Raw genomic sequence first — 15,522 nt, forward strand, 5'->3', positions numbered from 1 at the left:
CAAGTTTTCGGCTCTACAATCGGAGGGTATCCATTCACTCAGCAATGCAGGTCCTGGGGTCAATGGTATCCACCTTCAACATGGTGGAATATGCCCAGTTCCATTCCAGGCCTCTACAAAAATTGATTCTCTCCAGGTGGAACGGACAGCATCATCTTATAAGGTCTCAGAGGTTCGTCACTCTCTCCTGTGGTGGCTGAGAGAGGATAATCTAAACAAAGGGCGCCCATTCTGGATTCCAAATTGGGTGCTTTTCACCACAGATGCCAGCCTTCACGGATAGGGGGCAGTAACAGTTCATCACACCTTTCAGGGAAGGTGGATTAATCAGGAAAGTAATCTGCCAATAAACATTCTGGAACTCCGAGCAGTATACAGAGCACTGATTATGGCACAGGACCTGCTCCAGGCCAGGCTGGTCCAGATCCAGTCCGACAATGCGACTACAGTGGCCTAGCTCAATCATCAGGGAGGCATAAAAAGTTACGCAGCCATGAAAGAAGTGACAAAGGTTCTGATTTGGGCAGAACGTCATCTTTCGGCCATCTCGGCATTGTTCATAGCGGGAGTGCTAACTTGGGAAGTAGACTTCCTAAGTCACCAGGACTTACACGCTCGAGAGTGGTATCTCCATCCGGGAGTGTTTCAGCTCCTGGTAAACAGATGGGGTCTACCGGAGATGGTTCTCATGGCATCACGCCACAACCACAAGTAGTGTTCACTCTAGCTCCGGCTCCAGGCAGAGCGCCGGAGCCAGAGAGGGCACTTTTGCGCGCACCCAAAAATGGGATTCCCATTGAAAAGTGGGCGTGTCTATAAGATGCGTCCCCTTTTCATAAGTCTTGGGGGAGTGCCCGGCACTTACGGACACGCCGGGCAGCCCCCAAGTGCTGCTGACGGGTAGAATAGATGCTGGGTGCATGAGCCCAGCGTCTATTCACTAGCGGTGACTGGGTCACCACACACTTCCCCACCTACGGGACACTGCGACCTACAGGTGAGGACGCTCGTGGGGCGCTGCGCAATGAGGGCAGGGTGCTTTTTGCCCTCCAGAAGGAGGGCAGGGCACAGCGCCCCTCTAAAACAGCCTAGTGGGAACGCTACACAAGGTCCCCAAGTCCAGGTCCAGAGACCCATCAGCAGCATTCGTGGATGCACTGTCAGTATGATGGGACTTCAAGCTGGACTATCTATTTCCTCAGATTTCTCAACTCCCTAAGTGTTCTCATAAAATTCAAGCATGAAGGTGGAACGGTAATACTGATTGCTCTGGCTTGGCCCAGACGTCATTGGTTCACCAACATACAGAATCTGTCCATAGGCAGTTCTTATCCTCTTCCTCTATGGCAGGATCTGCTAACACAGGGTCCTTGCCGACATCCGCACTTACCTCATCTGGCTTTGACAGCGTGGCTCTTGAATCTACCATCCTAAGAGCAAAAGGTCTTTCCAATTCTGTAATCCAAACGATGATTAGGGCACGGAAGCCTGCCTCTGCCCGCATCTGTTAGAGTTTGGCATGCCTTTGGTCAATGGTGTTTCCATAGGAAATTTGATCCTACGATATTCAGGTTTTCCAGGGTACTGACTATTCTTCAGGAGGGATTAGATAAAGGTCTCCGCCTGGCAACTTTGAGAGTGCACATTTCGGCACTATCAGTCTGGTTCCAGAAGAAGATTGCTTCAATACCAGATATTAGAATTTTTATCCAAGTAGTTCTGCGAGTGCAGCCTCCTTTTTGTTCCACCGGTCTGCGTTTGAAGTGATTAACAGCGAAGAACCTTTTTCTTCTAGCTATCTCTTCTGCTTGCAGAGTCTCTGATTTAGCAGCGCTGTCTTGTCGCTCCCCATTTATTTTTTTCACCAGGATAAAGCTGTTCTTTGTACAAGGGAACGTTAACTTTCTAAGGTAGTGTCCCGTTTTCATGTGAATGAAGAAATTGTTCTAGATTTTTAGGCTCCAGACCTTTCTGTAGGTGAAGCCTCCCTGGATGTAGTTGGTGCTCTCCAGCTAACAAGCAGACACTGGCTCAATGGTTACGTATGACTATCTCTCAGGTGTACACACAGGCTGATCTCCCTGTCCCAAGCATAGTGAAGACACATTCTACTCGGTCTGTAGGGCCATCGTGGGCATTTAGTTGTGGTGCCTCTGCTGAACAATTGTGCAAGGTAGACACGTGGTTTTCTATCCACACTTTTCTTAGGTTTATGCCTTTGGTACTTTTGCCTTTCGGTATGCTTGCTTTGGGCGACGAGTTCTCCTCCTTTCTGCTCAGGAGTGTCCCCCACCATAGGGTAGCTGCTTTAGGACATCCTCATGGTATCCCTATGGACCTCAAAGAAGAAAATTTTGAGTTATGGTAGACTTAACCTAGATAACGCCTTTTCTTCGAGGTCCATAGGGTCTTTCGGTCACAGATTTCCTCATTTTGTGTAAGAGTGTTTCTGGTGTACGATTGTTCTTCCTTTTCCTCTTTCCTTCTCCTGCCTTGAGGCTTGTTAACTAAACTGAAGTCATATGGCTAAGGGCGGGGTATATATGGAGGAGGACCCGGGGGCATCCTGGGAGCTGAAGCTTTAAGTGTTTGGTGCGGGGGTCTTCCAATCATAATATCCCCATGGTATCCCTGTGGACCCTATGGACAACGGAAAAAAGGAGTTATCTAGGTAAGTCTACCATAACTCAAATTTTTTTTTTAGATTACTATTCCGGAAGGGCACATTCTTGGTCCTGTTGGGATTTAGGTGACTGTTCTGGAGGCTGCTGTTTGCAGAAATGTAAAGTGGTGGGAGTGTGCTGTAGGCTCTGATTTTATTCCGGCGTTACCACATTTTTATTTACCATCTCCTCTCCTTCTGCACCAGAAGTAAAGGAGTTTAAAGTAAGATATGATAAATTGGCATCTACTGGTGCTTAAGGCAGGTTTGTGATGTTAGCTGTGTATTCTAAGCCCAGAGAAAAGACTATTGATAATTACAGGGAAGCTTTAAGTGCAAGTGAAGGCACTATTCAGCATTCTCCAAAGGCTATATACATGAGATCACTAGAGTGTTTATATTCTTATTAAATACATCATCCTCTGCAGCAGGCTGTCATGTCTGGTACTTTGTACCCGAGTAGAGACAGTGACTGACATGTTGGCAAATTGTCTTTTTTAAATGCGCTCTGCACTGGTGGGTCCATACAACGGTAGTGTTTACGCCTACAGTTTTTTCGGGCAGGGTGTTGATCACAGAGAAGAGTACGTGATCATCTTGAAGGGCACATTTTTGATGGGACGCTGAAGATACAATGGGTAGTTGGCGCACAATGCACAGCACCTATGCTTATACGTTTTTATACATATTTATAGTATATATACCCCACATACATATAAAACAGTAGAACACAATATACTAAGGGGGAATACAATTGGCTCCGGGACTAATTACCCGCAGCCAGCAATTCAAGTAGCGGGGTTAACACAGCACATCATCTCCCCCCTAGATGGACTTTTCTTTGCAGCTTCAGGAGATGGATGGAAAATTCCGCCCAAACAAAAAGGCACCATCGGAGGTTTAATGCGCGGGGGAAACTCTATTGATTCCGCAGAATTCGTGGGTTTCCAGTTCCCCGGATTTACCATGCAGGGAAAATGCAATTCCATTATCGGGAACAAATTGGGCCTTCTAGTCCAAACAATATGGTACACTGAGATTTGTGCCATATGGTAAACTTTATCCGCGTTCCCTTCTCTTTTAGGCTTGCATCTCAATGTCATAGAACAAAGGCCAAACACTTCATGTGAATGGTGATCTTGCTGTACTAAATATGGCAATGGTGGGACTGATACATATCCGGTTATATGGAAATAGATTCCCCTATACCTATGTTGGAATACATGTTCTCTTTAGAAGATAACCATTATTGTGTATATTTTTGGGGTTATTGCTATGATCTGTCTTTTTTTCGAGGGTTATTTCTTTCTTCCGCTCCATCTTGCCTACAAGGCTGATCTAGCCCTTTCTGAATGTCAAGTAGCAGGAAGGAGTTGGGAATTACAGCCGTTGGGCTTTAATTGTATTGTTTTGCAGATGAAAAGAAATTCTTGTATTTTTGTTTTAAGGGCCTGCAGAGCCATCTTCACAGCAAAGAAGCCTTGGATCTCTCTAAATTGCTGACAGTGAGAGCTCATATCACTTACTCTGAGAACATGGACAATCTTCACTTTGATCTTCGCTGGGCGGCTGTCACTGTCGCGAATACATTTGAAAGTACTCCCATAAAGCCTGTCCCAATTATACCCACAGCCCTAGCCAGGAACCTGAGCAGTCACCATAATATTGCACAGCTTCAAGGCACACACAAATGCGGGTAAGTGTTCCTTAATGAAATCAAAATAGTGTGTTTCCACAAATGCTTGTCCTTTTTCGCTGTTGCAGTGAAGTGTATTGCAAAGCACTTGTTTCTGTTTTACTTATTCAGTATATTTATTTTATGTAATTTACTTTGAATATATGGAAACAAACTTTTGAAGTGAGGGGCGGGGAAACAATGTAGCTTAATCAAAAATATTGAGCTTGATGTTATGTCTCGCTGAGCCAGGTTTAATTTGAAATGTATTTAAACTTTATGAAATGTTTTCAGTGAGGAAAATACAGTTCTAGACCATGTCCCCAAAGTCTCGTCAGAATGCCGACACTTTGCAGCCACGAACACTAGCAAATATCCCTTACATCACATAACGGTGTGTAGGAAAACTAGGATTGTTGAGCTGCCATAATTCTAAAGTTTGCTGCTGAATATTGCGGTGGCTCATTGCAAACAATCTAATTCACTCCCCCCTCAACAGCACATGTATTTCTTCAATGTTAATGAATTGCATATATTTATATATTTTTAAATTGACTGCCTTAAAAAAAAAAAAATATAGTATAAAATTACCTTCAGGCTGTGTATAAGGTGTATATGAAACAAATGAATTTCATGTATGTACACAAACTTTGAACCACAAAATTATTGAAAATATTGTATAAAATGACCCGCAGGCTGTGTATAAGGTGTATATATTACACATAAATGCATTCTGTTTTTAGATTTTTGTCTCATTCCCAAGATATCTTATTATGGTATGCAACTATTCCAAACTACGGAATATTCTGATATCCAAAATACTCCTGATCCTAAGCAATTCGTTTTTTGGATACTGAAGACTCACGTGTGTGTTTGTTTTTTACTTACTTTTATTTAGCACTAACACTGTTTTTCTAGACTTACATTTTTATTGTTTTCCTCCTATGCAAATAGGTATCTGACAATGGACCAAACTCGGAAACTGCTCCTTGTACTTGAATCTGACCCAAAGGCTTATACGTTGCCACTTGTTGGAATGTAAGTTTAAACTGACTGCTATTTAAATCCACCCCAGAATGCTTTATATTGAAGGGAGTCTGGTATGTTTGCTTGTTGCGTATTAATGTTTTTTTTTTTTTGTTTGTTTTTTTTGTCTGTTTGTTTTTTTTCCTCCCTTTCTAAATCTGAAGCTACAGTATCTTTAAAAAAAAAAAAAAAAAAGGATAAAAAAATTATTTACTATATTACTGTGTTTCCCAGCTGTTCTGTGTCTCCAAGCACTACTCCCTACTGATGACTGTACTATGCACCACACTCTCATACACCAAAAGAACTGAGGGGTCAACCAGGTTACATCTATATGATCTACGTATCGCCCAGTTACCGGCTATGTTTCTGTATCCATTCCTCCCGCTGCCTCTAGTTGTGTTCACTGGCCTGTTCTGTTCATACTCTGCATGTATAGAGTGTGCTGTAAATTCAACGTGGCCAGCATATCTTAGTCCTGAACACTCTGTCTCTCTCTGTCTCTCTCTGTGACTGCACCAACCAGTGTTCTTGTTGGAGAATTTGTTGTGTATTTACGAACGTGCAGGTTTATAAAAGTGGAAATGTTGCCCATAGAACTCAATCAGAATCTAGCTATTATCTTCTAGAAGGTGCTAGATAAATGTTAAGTAGAAGCTGATTGGTTGCTATGGGCAACATCTCCACTTCTAGAAAGCCGCTCGTTAGTAAATATACCCCATTGTGTCTCTGCTGAGATTACATCACGAAGTTAGAAGTTTATATGTGCTTGGGCAGAGTAGTTGCTGCTGTGTTTGGGGAACATCAAATTTTACTTTTTTGCATGCAAGTGTCCCTTGTCCTTTAATCAACTTTATATATAATGTGCAGATAGGAGTAGTAGAAATCAAGGAAAGATGACTCTTGTACCATATACTGTAGTTGTAGCATGTTTATGAATAGATGCAACCTAGCGATGAGTTTATCACTATGCTTATACCCTGGGTTCCATATAAAATAACAAATGCAAAATGCTAATGTATAACACAATATTGCATATGTAACAAAAAAGTGTGCTAAAAGGGAAAGTAAAGATGCATTTCTCTAGTGATACTTAATAATCCCAATGTATAGAAGCTTATAAATACTTATCTTGAATGTATTGTGGTCATTTTCCAAAGACTCATTTTGTTATGGCTCATGGTTCAAACTTTGTGCAGAGTCCTCCCAACCTTTACACAGTGCTGACAGCGGTGCTTGCGTGCCCAATGTGAGATGTATCTGCCCCTGTGTAATGTTTTCTCTGATGTGACCCTCATGCTACATGTACAGTCAGGTCCATAAATATTGGGACATTGACAGAATTTTCAGATTTTGGCCTCTATTCACCACCACAATGGCTTTGAAATGAAACAAACAAGATGTGCTTTAACTGCAGACTTTCAGATTTAATTTGAGGGTAATTACATCCAAATCAGGTGAACGGTGTAGGAATTACAATGGTTTCTATACGTGCCTCCCACTTTTTAAGGGGCCAAAAGTAATGGGACAAACTAAACAATCCTAAATCTAACTCACTTTTTAATACTTTGTTGCAAATCCTTTGCAGACAATTACAGCCTGAAGTCTGGAACGCATAGACATCACCAGACACTGGGTTTCATCCCTGGTGATGCTCTGCCAGGCCTCTACTGCAAATGTCTTCAGTTCCTGCTTGTTCTTGGGGCATTTTCCCTTCAGTTTTGTCTTCATAAAGTGAAATGCATGCTCAATCAGATTCAGGTCAGGGGATTGACTTGGCCATTGCATAACATTCCACTTTCTACTTCAGGGTCCATAGGGTATCCACAGGATACCTTGGGGGTATAGGTGTGACGTCAGTCATCGGGCACCATAGAGTTAAGCTTTTCAGCCTCCCAGGATGCACTAGGTCCCCCTCCTATACCCCACCCCCGAGCCAAGGCACCCCAGTTTAGTTTGGTGCCCGGCCGGAGTCGGGTGCACCTGTCGGAGTGGGGGCTAGAAGAGCCCCTGAAGCTTTCTTCCCTGTCTCACAGCCGGCGCCTCCCCCGCTGCACACAGCCCTCTCTGCACGCTGCCGACTGGTCCTGTGGCAGCGCTCCTCCCCCAGGCCAGCCTCCTCTCTGCTCCTCGGCGGCCATCTTCTCTGAACGCATGGTAAACGCTGCTGGAAGCCTGGACGGAAGCATCGTGGTCTGGGTCCCCCTGCATACCTCTCCTCCGATTTGGGTCAGGTCTGTGTATGCTGCGCTGTGTCCTACCAGGCCCTGTGTCTGTGTAGTTGAGTGATCAGCGCTGTTAGTGCAGGAATTGATATTTCTTTGCATTGTATGTGACTGTGCTAGCGCTGCTGCCTGTAACTTTTCTTCTGACTGTCAGCTTTATTACTGTCCCTGTTCTTTCTGCTAAGCCCTTGCGGTGCGGTGCTGCAGGGTGGTCTCTCGCCTATTTAATATATAATTGGTGAGAGGGGTCACATACGTGGTGCCATCATGTCTGAAAGTGATTTTCCCCTCCGGCTACAGTGTACTACGTGTAAAGTACCGTTAGCGGAGGGGGAGGGTAGCACGGAGGGCCTCTGCCGGCAGTGTTTGTCCATGGCGCGGCCTCTTACGGTTACAGCACCGGTACAGGAGCCGCCCTGGGCTTGTTTCGCTCAGGCGCTTACAGCCTTAGTGGGCCAGTTAGCTCCGCAGCCCGCGTTTACACAGATGGGTTTGTCCCAGCGGTCAGTGGTGTCGTCACCCATGCAGGGTTTCCCACGACAATTGGTGGTACCCCACAGTCTCCCTATTTCCCCGCTCCCGGTTTCTCAGGAGCCAGCGTGGGTTAACTCCCTGACGAGTTCTGTACAGCACTTGTCGGATGTGTTACAAGGGGAGTCTGTGATGCGGCGACATAATCGGCCGGTGGCGTCTCTGTAGGCTCCTTATGAGGATGACGAAGGGACGTCTGATGATGGGGAGATTCTGGATCCTTACGATCAGGAACCTCTCCATACTAAGGACGCTGACGCTAAGTCCAAAGTATATATTCCTGGACTTATTCGGGTGGTCCGCACAGCCTTGGTGATTGAGGACGAAGTTCCCCCAGCGGCTAAATCCAAGTATGCCTTTTTCAAGGATGAGAAGGGCGATGCCACAGTCTTTCCTCTTTCGGGTCAGTTAGTGGACCATTTAGAGGAGGCGTGGAAACAGCCCGGCAAAAGATACCAGCCGCAGAGGCGCCTGGCGGTGGCTTATCCGTTCGCGGATAATTATTTTGCAAAGTGGGAATCCCCTCCACAGGTGGATTCTCACGTGACCCGTCTTGTCCGTAGTGCCACATTGCCGATGCCATCCATGTCCTCCCTTAAGGATGCTACGCACTGCAAGGTGGATATCTGCCTGAAGTCCGCTTATTCCCTTGCGGGGGGGGGGGGGCAGCACGGCCGGCTATGGCCATTTGCTGGGTTGCCAGAGCAATGGAGCGCTGGGCGGATTCATTAGAGGCATCTTTTGAGTCCGACTGTCCGGCCGAGCAGGCGAAGTTGATTGGTAATCTCCGTGATTCGGCCACTTATATCAACGAGGCGGCCTTAGACATTAGTACTCTGGTGTCTAGAATTTCTTCAGCAGCGGTGGCTGCTCGTCGCACCTTGTGGCTGCGATCCTGGAAGGCGGACGCAGATTCCAAAAAGGGTCTGGAGGCGTTGCCATTTACCGGAGAAGTTCTCTTCGGTCCGGATCTGGATAAGATTGTGGCCACGCTGGCGGCAGCCAAATCTGCTTGTCTCCCGTCGGCTGCTGCTCCTTCTGGTTCTGGACCATCGTCCTTTCGGTCATCTAGGGCCCAGGGCAGGCCCAAACCACAGTCGTTTCCTCAACAGGCTGGCCCTAAGAAATCGGCCAAGCCCCGGAAGCAGGCATGGAGTACCAGACGTCCGGCCCCCAAGCCAGATGACAAGCCTGCGGCCTGACGGTCCGGGCCTCCCTTTGGGGGATCCCAAGGTGGGAGGCCGCCTGCTGCAGTTCGCCCAGTGTTGGTCGGCCACTACGACAGACACTTGGGTTCTCGAGGTGGTCTCCCACGGGTACGCCCTCTCCTTCTGGCACAGACCCCCGGCTCGATTCTTCACCACGGGTCTACCATCAGACCGGAACAAGGCTACGGAGCTGCGGAAGGTATTGCACACTATGCTCCAGGCTGGAGTTATAGTGCCTGTTCCATTCTCCCAGAGGGGCCAGGGTTTCTATTCAAATCTTTTTTTGGTACAGAAACCCAATGCGTCATATCATCCGATTCTCAACCTCAAAGCTCTCTTCCGGATGGAGACCCTGCGGTCCATCATTCTGGCACTGGAACCTGGGGACTACATGGTGTCATTGGACATACAGGACGCTTACCTGCATGTCCCTATTCTTTTGCGCCATCAACAGTTCCTCAGGTTTGCAATCCGCAGCGACCACTTCCAGTTTCGGGCGTTACCTTTTGGCCTGGCGACAGCACCACGTGTGTTCACCAAGGTGATGGCGGTCATGGCGGCTTCTCTGCGGCTGCAGGGAGTCCGCATGTTGCCGTACTTGGACGACCTTTTATTGGTGGCAGGATCTCCAGAGCTCCTTCTTCTACGCCACTTGGACCTGACCATTGCGCTACTGCAACGGCACGGCTGGATAATCAACTGGCAGAAGTCCACTCTAATCCCATCTCGGAGGATTCTGCACCTCTGAGCCTTATTGGACTCGGAACAGCAGAGGATCTTCGTGACGGAGGAAAAGATCTCTGCTTTACAGTCGAGGGTGCGCAGTTGTCTGCTCAGCCGCTGGGTGTCTCTACACTCGGCGATGAGGTTACTGGGCTCCATGGTGTCGGTGTTCGACATGGTGGAATATGCCCAGTTTCACTCCAGACCTCTGCAGCACCTGATTCTGTCCAAGTGGAACGGGCTGCCTCAGTCTCTGAAGTCCCAGACGATTGTGCTCACCCCGGAGGTTCGCCTGTCCCTTGCCTGGTGGTTACAGACGACCCATCTCAGCGGGGGACGTCCGTTCTGGGTTCCAAATTGGGTCCTGTTGACAACGGACGCCAGTCTTCGGGGCTGGCGAGCAGTTTCGGGTCCACACTTGTTCCAGGGCAGGTGGACGCCGACAGAAGCGGAGCTTCCAATCAATATCTTAGAACTCCGTGCGGTCTTCAATGCTTTCCAGCAGGCACATCGGGTTCTCCCGGGTCGTCCGGTACAGGTCCAGTCGGACAACGCTACCACCGAGGCCTACATAAACAGGCAAGGAGGAACCCGAAGTCGGGCGGCTCTCGTGGAGGTCTCTCGGATCCTGGTATGGGCGGAGCGCAATCTTCCGGCCATATCAGCGGTCTTCATCCCGGGAGTGCTAAATTGGGAGGCGGACTTTCTAAGTCGCCAGGACGTTCATCCGGGGGAATGGTCCCTGCACCCGGACGTTTTTCAACTGCTGGTGGACAGATGGGGTCTTCCAGAGATCGACCTCATGGCGTCCCGGCACAACAACAAGTTGCCGGTGTACGGGTCTCGCACAAGAGACGAAGGGGCGTCTCTGGTGGATGCTCTGTCCGTCCGGTGGACGTTCCGGTTCGCATACCTGTTCCCTCCGGTCTCCCTTCTTCCACGGGTAATCCGTAAATTCAAACAGGAAGGAGGGATGCTCCTGTTGATAGCTCCCGCGTGGCCCAGGCGGCACTGGTTCTCAGACCTTCAGGGTCTGTCCGTGGACAGTCCTCTGCGGTTGCCGCTACGACCGGACCTTCTGTCTCAGGGTCCTTGTCTTCACCCGGACCTGACTCGGCTGTCTTTGACGGCGTGGCTGTTGAGACGGCCATGCTGAGGTCCCGGGGGTTTTCCAGCTCTGTGGTGCGTACCATGTTGCGAGCTCGGAAACCGTCTTCGCGAGGATATACCATCGCGTGTGGCATACGTTCTTCCAGTGGTATCGACCGAGAGGTTATGCACCGCGGGAGTTTCGTCTGTCTCGGATTCTCGCCTTCCTGCAAGCGGGACTAGATCATGGGCTTCACCTTGCTTCTTTGAAGGTACAGGTTTCGGCCCTGTCTGTCTGGTTTCACCGTAAGATTGCTACAATCCCGGATGTACGCACCTTTATGCAAGGTGTTCTCCGCATTCAGCCGCCCTTTGTTCCACCTGTGGCGCCTTGGGATTTGGCTGTGGTCCTGAGGGCTCTCCAAGGACCGCCGTTTGAACCACAGTGGATCTTAAATGGTTAACAGCTAAGACTGTTTTTTCCTTCTGGCTATTGCTTCGGCCAGACGTGTTTCTGATTTAGGGGCTCTTTCTTGTAGACCCCCTTTCTTGGTTTTTCATGGGAACAGGGCAGTGCTCCACACTCGGCCCGAGTTTCTTCCCAAAGTTGTTTCCCAGTTTCATGTTAACGAGGAAATCGTTGTTCCGGCCTTTAACTCACCGGGTCTTTCCGTGGGTGAGGCCTCTTTGGATGTTGTGCGGGCCTTAAGGACTTATGTTGACCGCACTTCTTCCTTTAGGAAGTCGGACGCTTTGTTTGTCCTCTATGGCTTCCGTAAAAAGGGTTGGCCTGCCTCAAAGCAAACTTTGGCAGCCTGGATCCGTATGGCTATTTCTGAAGCTTATCTTCATGAAGGCCTACCGGTTCCTCCTTCTCTGAAGGCTCATTCCACTAGGTCTGTGGGTCCTTCGTGGGCAGCTCGACGTGGTGCCTCTGCAGTTCAGATCTGCAAGGCTGCTACGTGGTCCTCTGTCCATACCTTCATGAGGTATTACAGGTTTGACACCTTCGCCTCTCAGGATGCTTCCTTCGGGCGGCGGATTCTCCTTTCTGCACAGGAGCGTCCCCACCCTTAAAGGATACTGCTTTGGGACATCCCCAAGGTATCCTGTGGATACCCTATGGACCCTGAAGTAGAAAATATGAGATATGGTAAGAACTTACCCTTGTTATCTCTATTTCTACGAAGTCCATAGGGTTCCACAGGACTCCCGCCCTGTCGCACCTGTGCTGCAGATGGGCTTTGCTCTGGTCACCGGTTTTTCCGTCTCCCTCTGGTGAGAATGTGATTCTTGTGTATGTGTCCAGATCTTTTTTTCTCTCTCTTCCTTCTCCTCCTCCGGCCTATGGCTTGGTAACTAACTGAGGTGCCTTGGCTCGGGGGCGGGGTATAGGAGGGGGACCAAGTGCATCCTGGGAGGCTGAAAAGCTTAACTCTATGGTGCCCGATGACTGACGTCACACCTATACCCCCAAGGTATCCTGTGGAACCCTATGGACTTCGTAGAAATAGAGATAACAAGGATAAGTTCTTACCATATCTCATATTTTTTAGCCTTAAAAAACTCTTTGGTTGCTTTTGCAGTATGCTTTGGGTCATTGTCCATCTGCACTGTGAAGCGCCGTCCAATGAGTTCTGGAGCATTTGACTGAATATGAGCATATAATATTGCCCGAAATACTTCAGAATTCATTCTGCTGCTTTTGTTAGCAGTCACATCATCAATAAATAAAAGGGAACCAGTTCCATTGGCAGCCATACATGCCAACGCCATGACACTACCACCACCATGCTTCACTGATGAGGTGGTATGTTTTGGATCATGAGCAGTTCCTTTCCTTCTCCATACTCTTCTCTTCCCATCACTCTGGTACAAGTTGATCTTTGTCTCATCTGTAAATAGGATGTTGTTCCAGAACTGTAATGGCTTTTTTAGATGTTGTTTGGCAAACTCTAATCTGGTCTTCCTGTTTTTATGGCTCACCAATGGTTTGAATATAGAGGGTTCACCACAAGATGCACTCTTGTGAAGTCTTCTCTTGATTGTTGACTTTGACACATATACATCTACCTCCTGGAGAGTGTTCTTGATTTGGCCAACTGTTGTGAAGGGGTTTTTCTTCACCAGGGAAATAATTCTTCTGTCATCCACCACAGTTGTTTTCCGTGGTCTTCCGGGTCTTTTGGTGTTGCTGAGCTCTCTGGTGCGTTCTTTCTTTTTAAGAATGTTCCAAACAGTTGATTTGGCCACACCTAATGTTTTTGCTATCTCTCTGATGGGTTTGTTTTGATTTTTCAGCCTAATGATGGCTTGCTTCACTGATAGTGACAGCTCTTTGGATCTCATATTGAGAGTTGACAGCAACTGATTCCAAATGCAAATGTCACACCTAGAATCAACTCCAGACATTTCACCTGCTTAATTGATAATGAAATAATGAGGGAATAGCCTACACCTGTCCATGAAATAGCTTTTGAGTTGATAGTCCCATTACTTTTGGCCCCTTAAAAAGTGGGAGGCACATATTGAAACTGTTGTAATTTCTACACCGTTCACCCGATTAGGATGTAATTAACCTCAAATTAAATCTGAAAGTCTGCAGTTAAAGCACGTCTTGTTTGTTTCATTTCAAAACCATTGTGGTGGTGAATAGAGGCCAAAATCTGAAAATTCTGTCAATGTCCCAATATTTATGGACCTGACTGTATGTGCTCTAGATATGTCCCCTTTCCCTGAATAGGATTTTTATTTCCTTTTTCAGTTGGATGAGTGGGATTACTCACATCCACAGTCCCCAGGTGTGGGCGAGTTGTCTGCGCTATATGTGCAGCTCTTCAGTTAAAGAAAGGTGAGTAACACTGAACGGCCCCATCATAACTCTCCATCCTAATTGAATTAATTAATCTGCTGGGTACAGGATTATATTTATGTACTTTAGTTTAACATTTATCCCTGCAAAAGTGCTATTTTTTTTTTTTAAACTTTGATTTCCAGTATCAGCGCTACTGGAATTGTCATACTACAGGAAAATACCCTTTTTTTTTTTAACTGCTGTGTATTTATCCATCTTTAATGTTCCCACAGGGTTCTTTCAGAGGGCGGTAGCTTCCTCATAGTCCTTTATTCTCTCACCCACAAGGAGCCGGAGTTCTATGAGTGCACTCCTTGTATTGACCACGATCCTCTTGGCTTTCAGTTGTTGACCTGTGAGGATGGCTTACATCTTTACAAAGTGAGTCACAGCTCGGGTTGTATTGATTACTCTAGAAGTGGGTGAGAAGTAATACAGCCTTTTCTAAAATGCGGATTTATTTCAGAATGTGGAATCTACAAAACAATCATACCTTCAATATGAGCTCACTACTCAGAGCCAGAATTCAGAAGCGTGCTTATTTAATGAAGTTTCCAAGACTACTCTGTAAGTTTCTTAAACCTCTTATTTAATTCCTCTGTTTGTTTCTTGAATTCTGACATTTTAAAAGTAAACCAATGTTTAGAATATTGTCGCTGCTCTATCTTGCATTGTTTTTGGCTTGGGAAGGGATTAAACACATGACCCCCGTCCTATAGAATGATTTTTGTTAAATAACAAAAACGATCAAAACATTGTTGGGTTATTTCATCTTTTCATTATATAATTCTCTCTAAACAGGACACATTGGGAGGAAAAATTGTGAATTGATATATATCCCATGTAAATACTGTATTAAAGCTTTGATGTGTTAACTGTTTCAGTCGTCAGGGGAATTCCGCAGTCTGATGGCCAGCAGACCGTATAATTGGGGAATATAAAGTTTCACCCTTTTCCTATACCTCCTCCTTTTCAGATTGAAACAAAACATATCTCCCAGTAAGTTATCTGTAAGTGACCATGATTCTGGAGTAGAAGATGAGGATTTTTCTCCTAGGCCGTCTCCTCGGCCTCACCCTTCTTTTCAACAGGTAAAAATGACAGTTTGTGGTTAAAAAGGGATAAAAATCCCATTAGAACAATCCTAAATTTAATGTTTACCTTTTTAAAGCAACAATTTTTAAATCTGCAGGTTTTTTTTTTCTTAATGGCGCTTTTAGAAATCATTATCTCTTCTCAAAATGTCTCTGGAGGGCAAACAAAAATGGTTTCAAGATGGCCAGTCTGTGCAAACTTTTAGCATGTCATGTGATAGCATATGTGGTGTTAAGAGGGATGTCATGGTGCACAAAGAGCACAGAGGGGTGTTACAAAACATCTCTGCTCACTACATACCTGATCTATGTGTGTGTGTGTATATGTATGTATGTATGTATATATATATATATGTATGTATGTATGTATGTATATATATATATATATATATATATTTCTACTTCAGGGTCCATAGGGGGTCCACAGGGTTGACC

At 46.4% G+C, this 15,522-nt stretch overlaps 1 protein-coding gene across 1 annotated transcript in view; it reads left to right on the plus strand.

The window, feature by feature from the left end:
• Positions 1-15,522, plus strand: part of STIL (STIL centriolar assembly protein) — a 62,655-nt gene that overhangs the window by 15,712 nt on the left and 31,421 nt on the right. The window contains exons 6-11 of the mRNA XM_088479306.1: positions 4,111-4,358; positions 5,292-5,375; positions 13,904-13,990; positions 14,227-14,374; positions 14,460-14,560; positions 14,970-15,084. Of these exons, the coding sequence (XP_088335432.1) occupies positions 4,111-4,358; positions 5,292-5,375; positions 13,904-13,990; positions 14,227-14,374; positions 14,460-14,560; positions 14,970-15,084 (783 nt within the window). The remainder of the gene's footprint in view (positions 1-4,110; positions 4,359-5,291; positions 5,376-13,903; positions 13,991-14,226; positions 14,375-14,459; positions 14,561-14,969; positions 15,085-15,522) is intronic.

The sequence above is a fragment of the Taudactylus pleione genome, unplaced genomic scaffold (genome assembly GCF_031769625.1).
Source record: "Taudactylus pleione unplaced genomic scaffold, aTauple2 ptg000230l, whole genome shotgun sequence".
Taxonomy (NCBI): domain Eukaryota; kingdom Metazoa; phylum Chordata; class Amphibia; order Anura; family Myobatrachidae; genus Taudactylus; species Taudactylus pleione.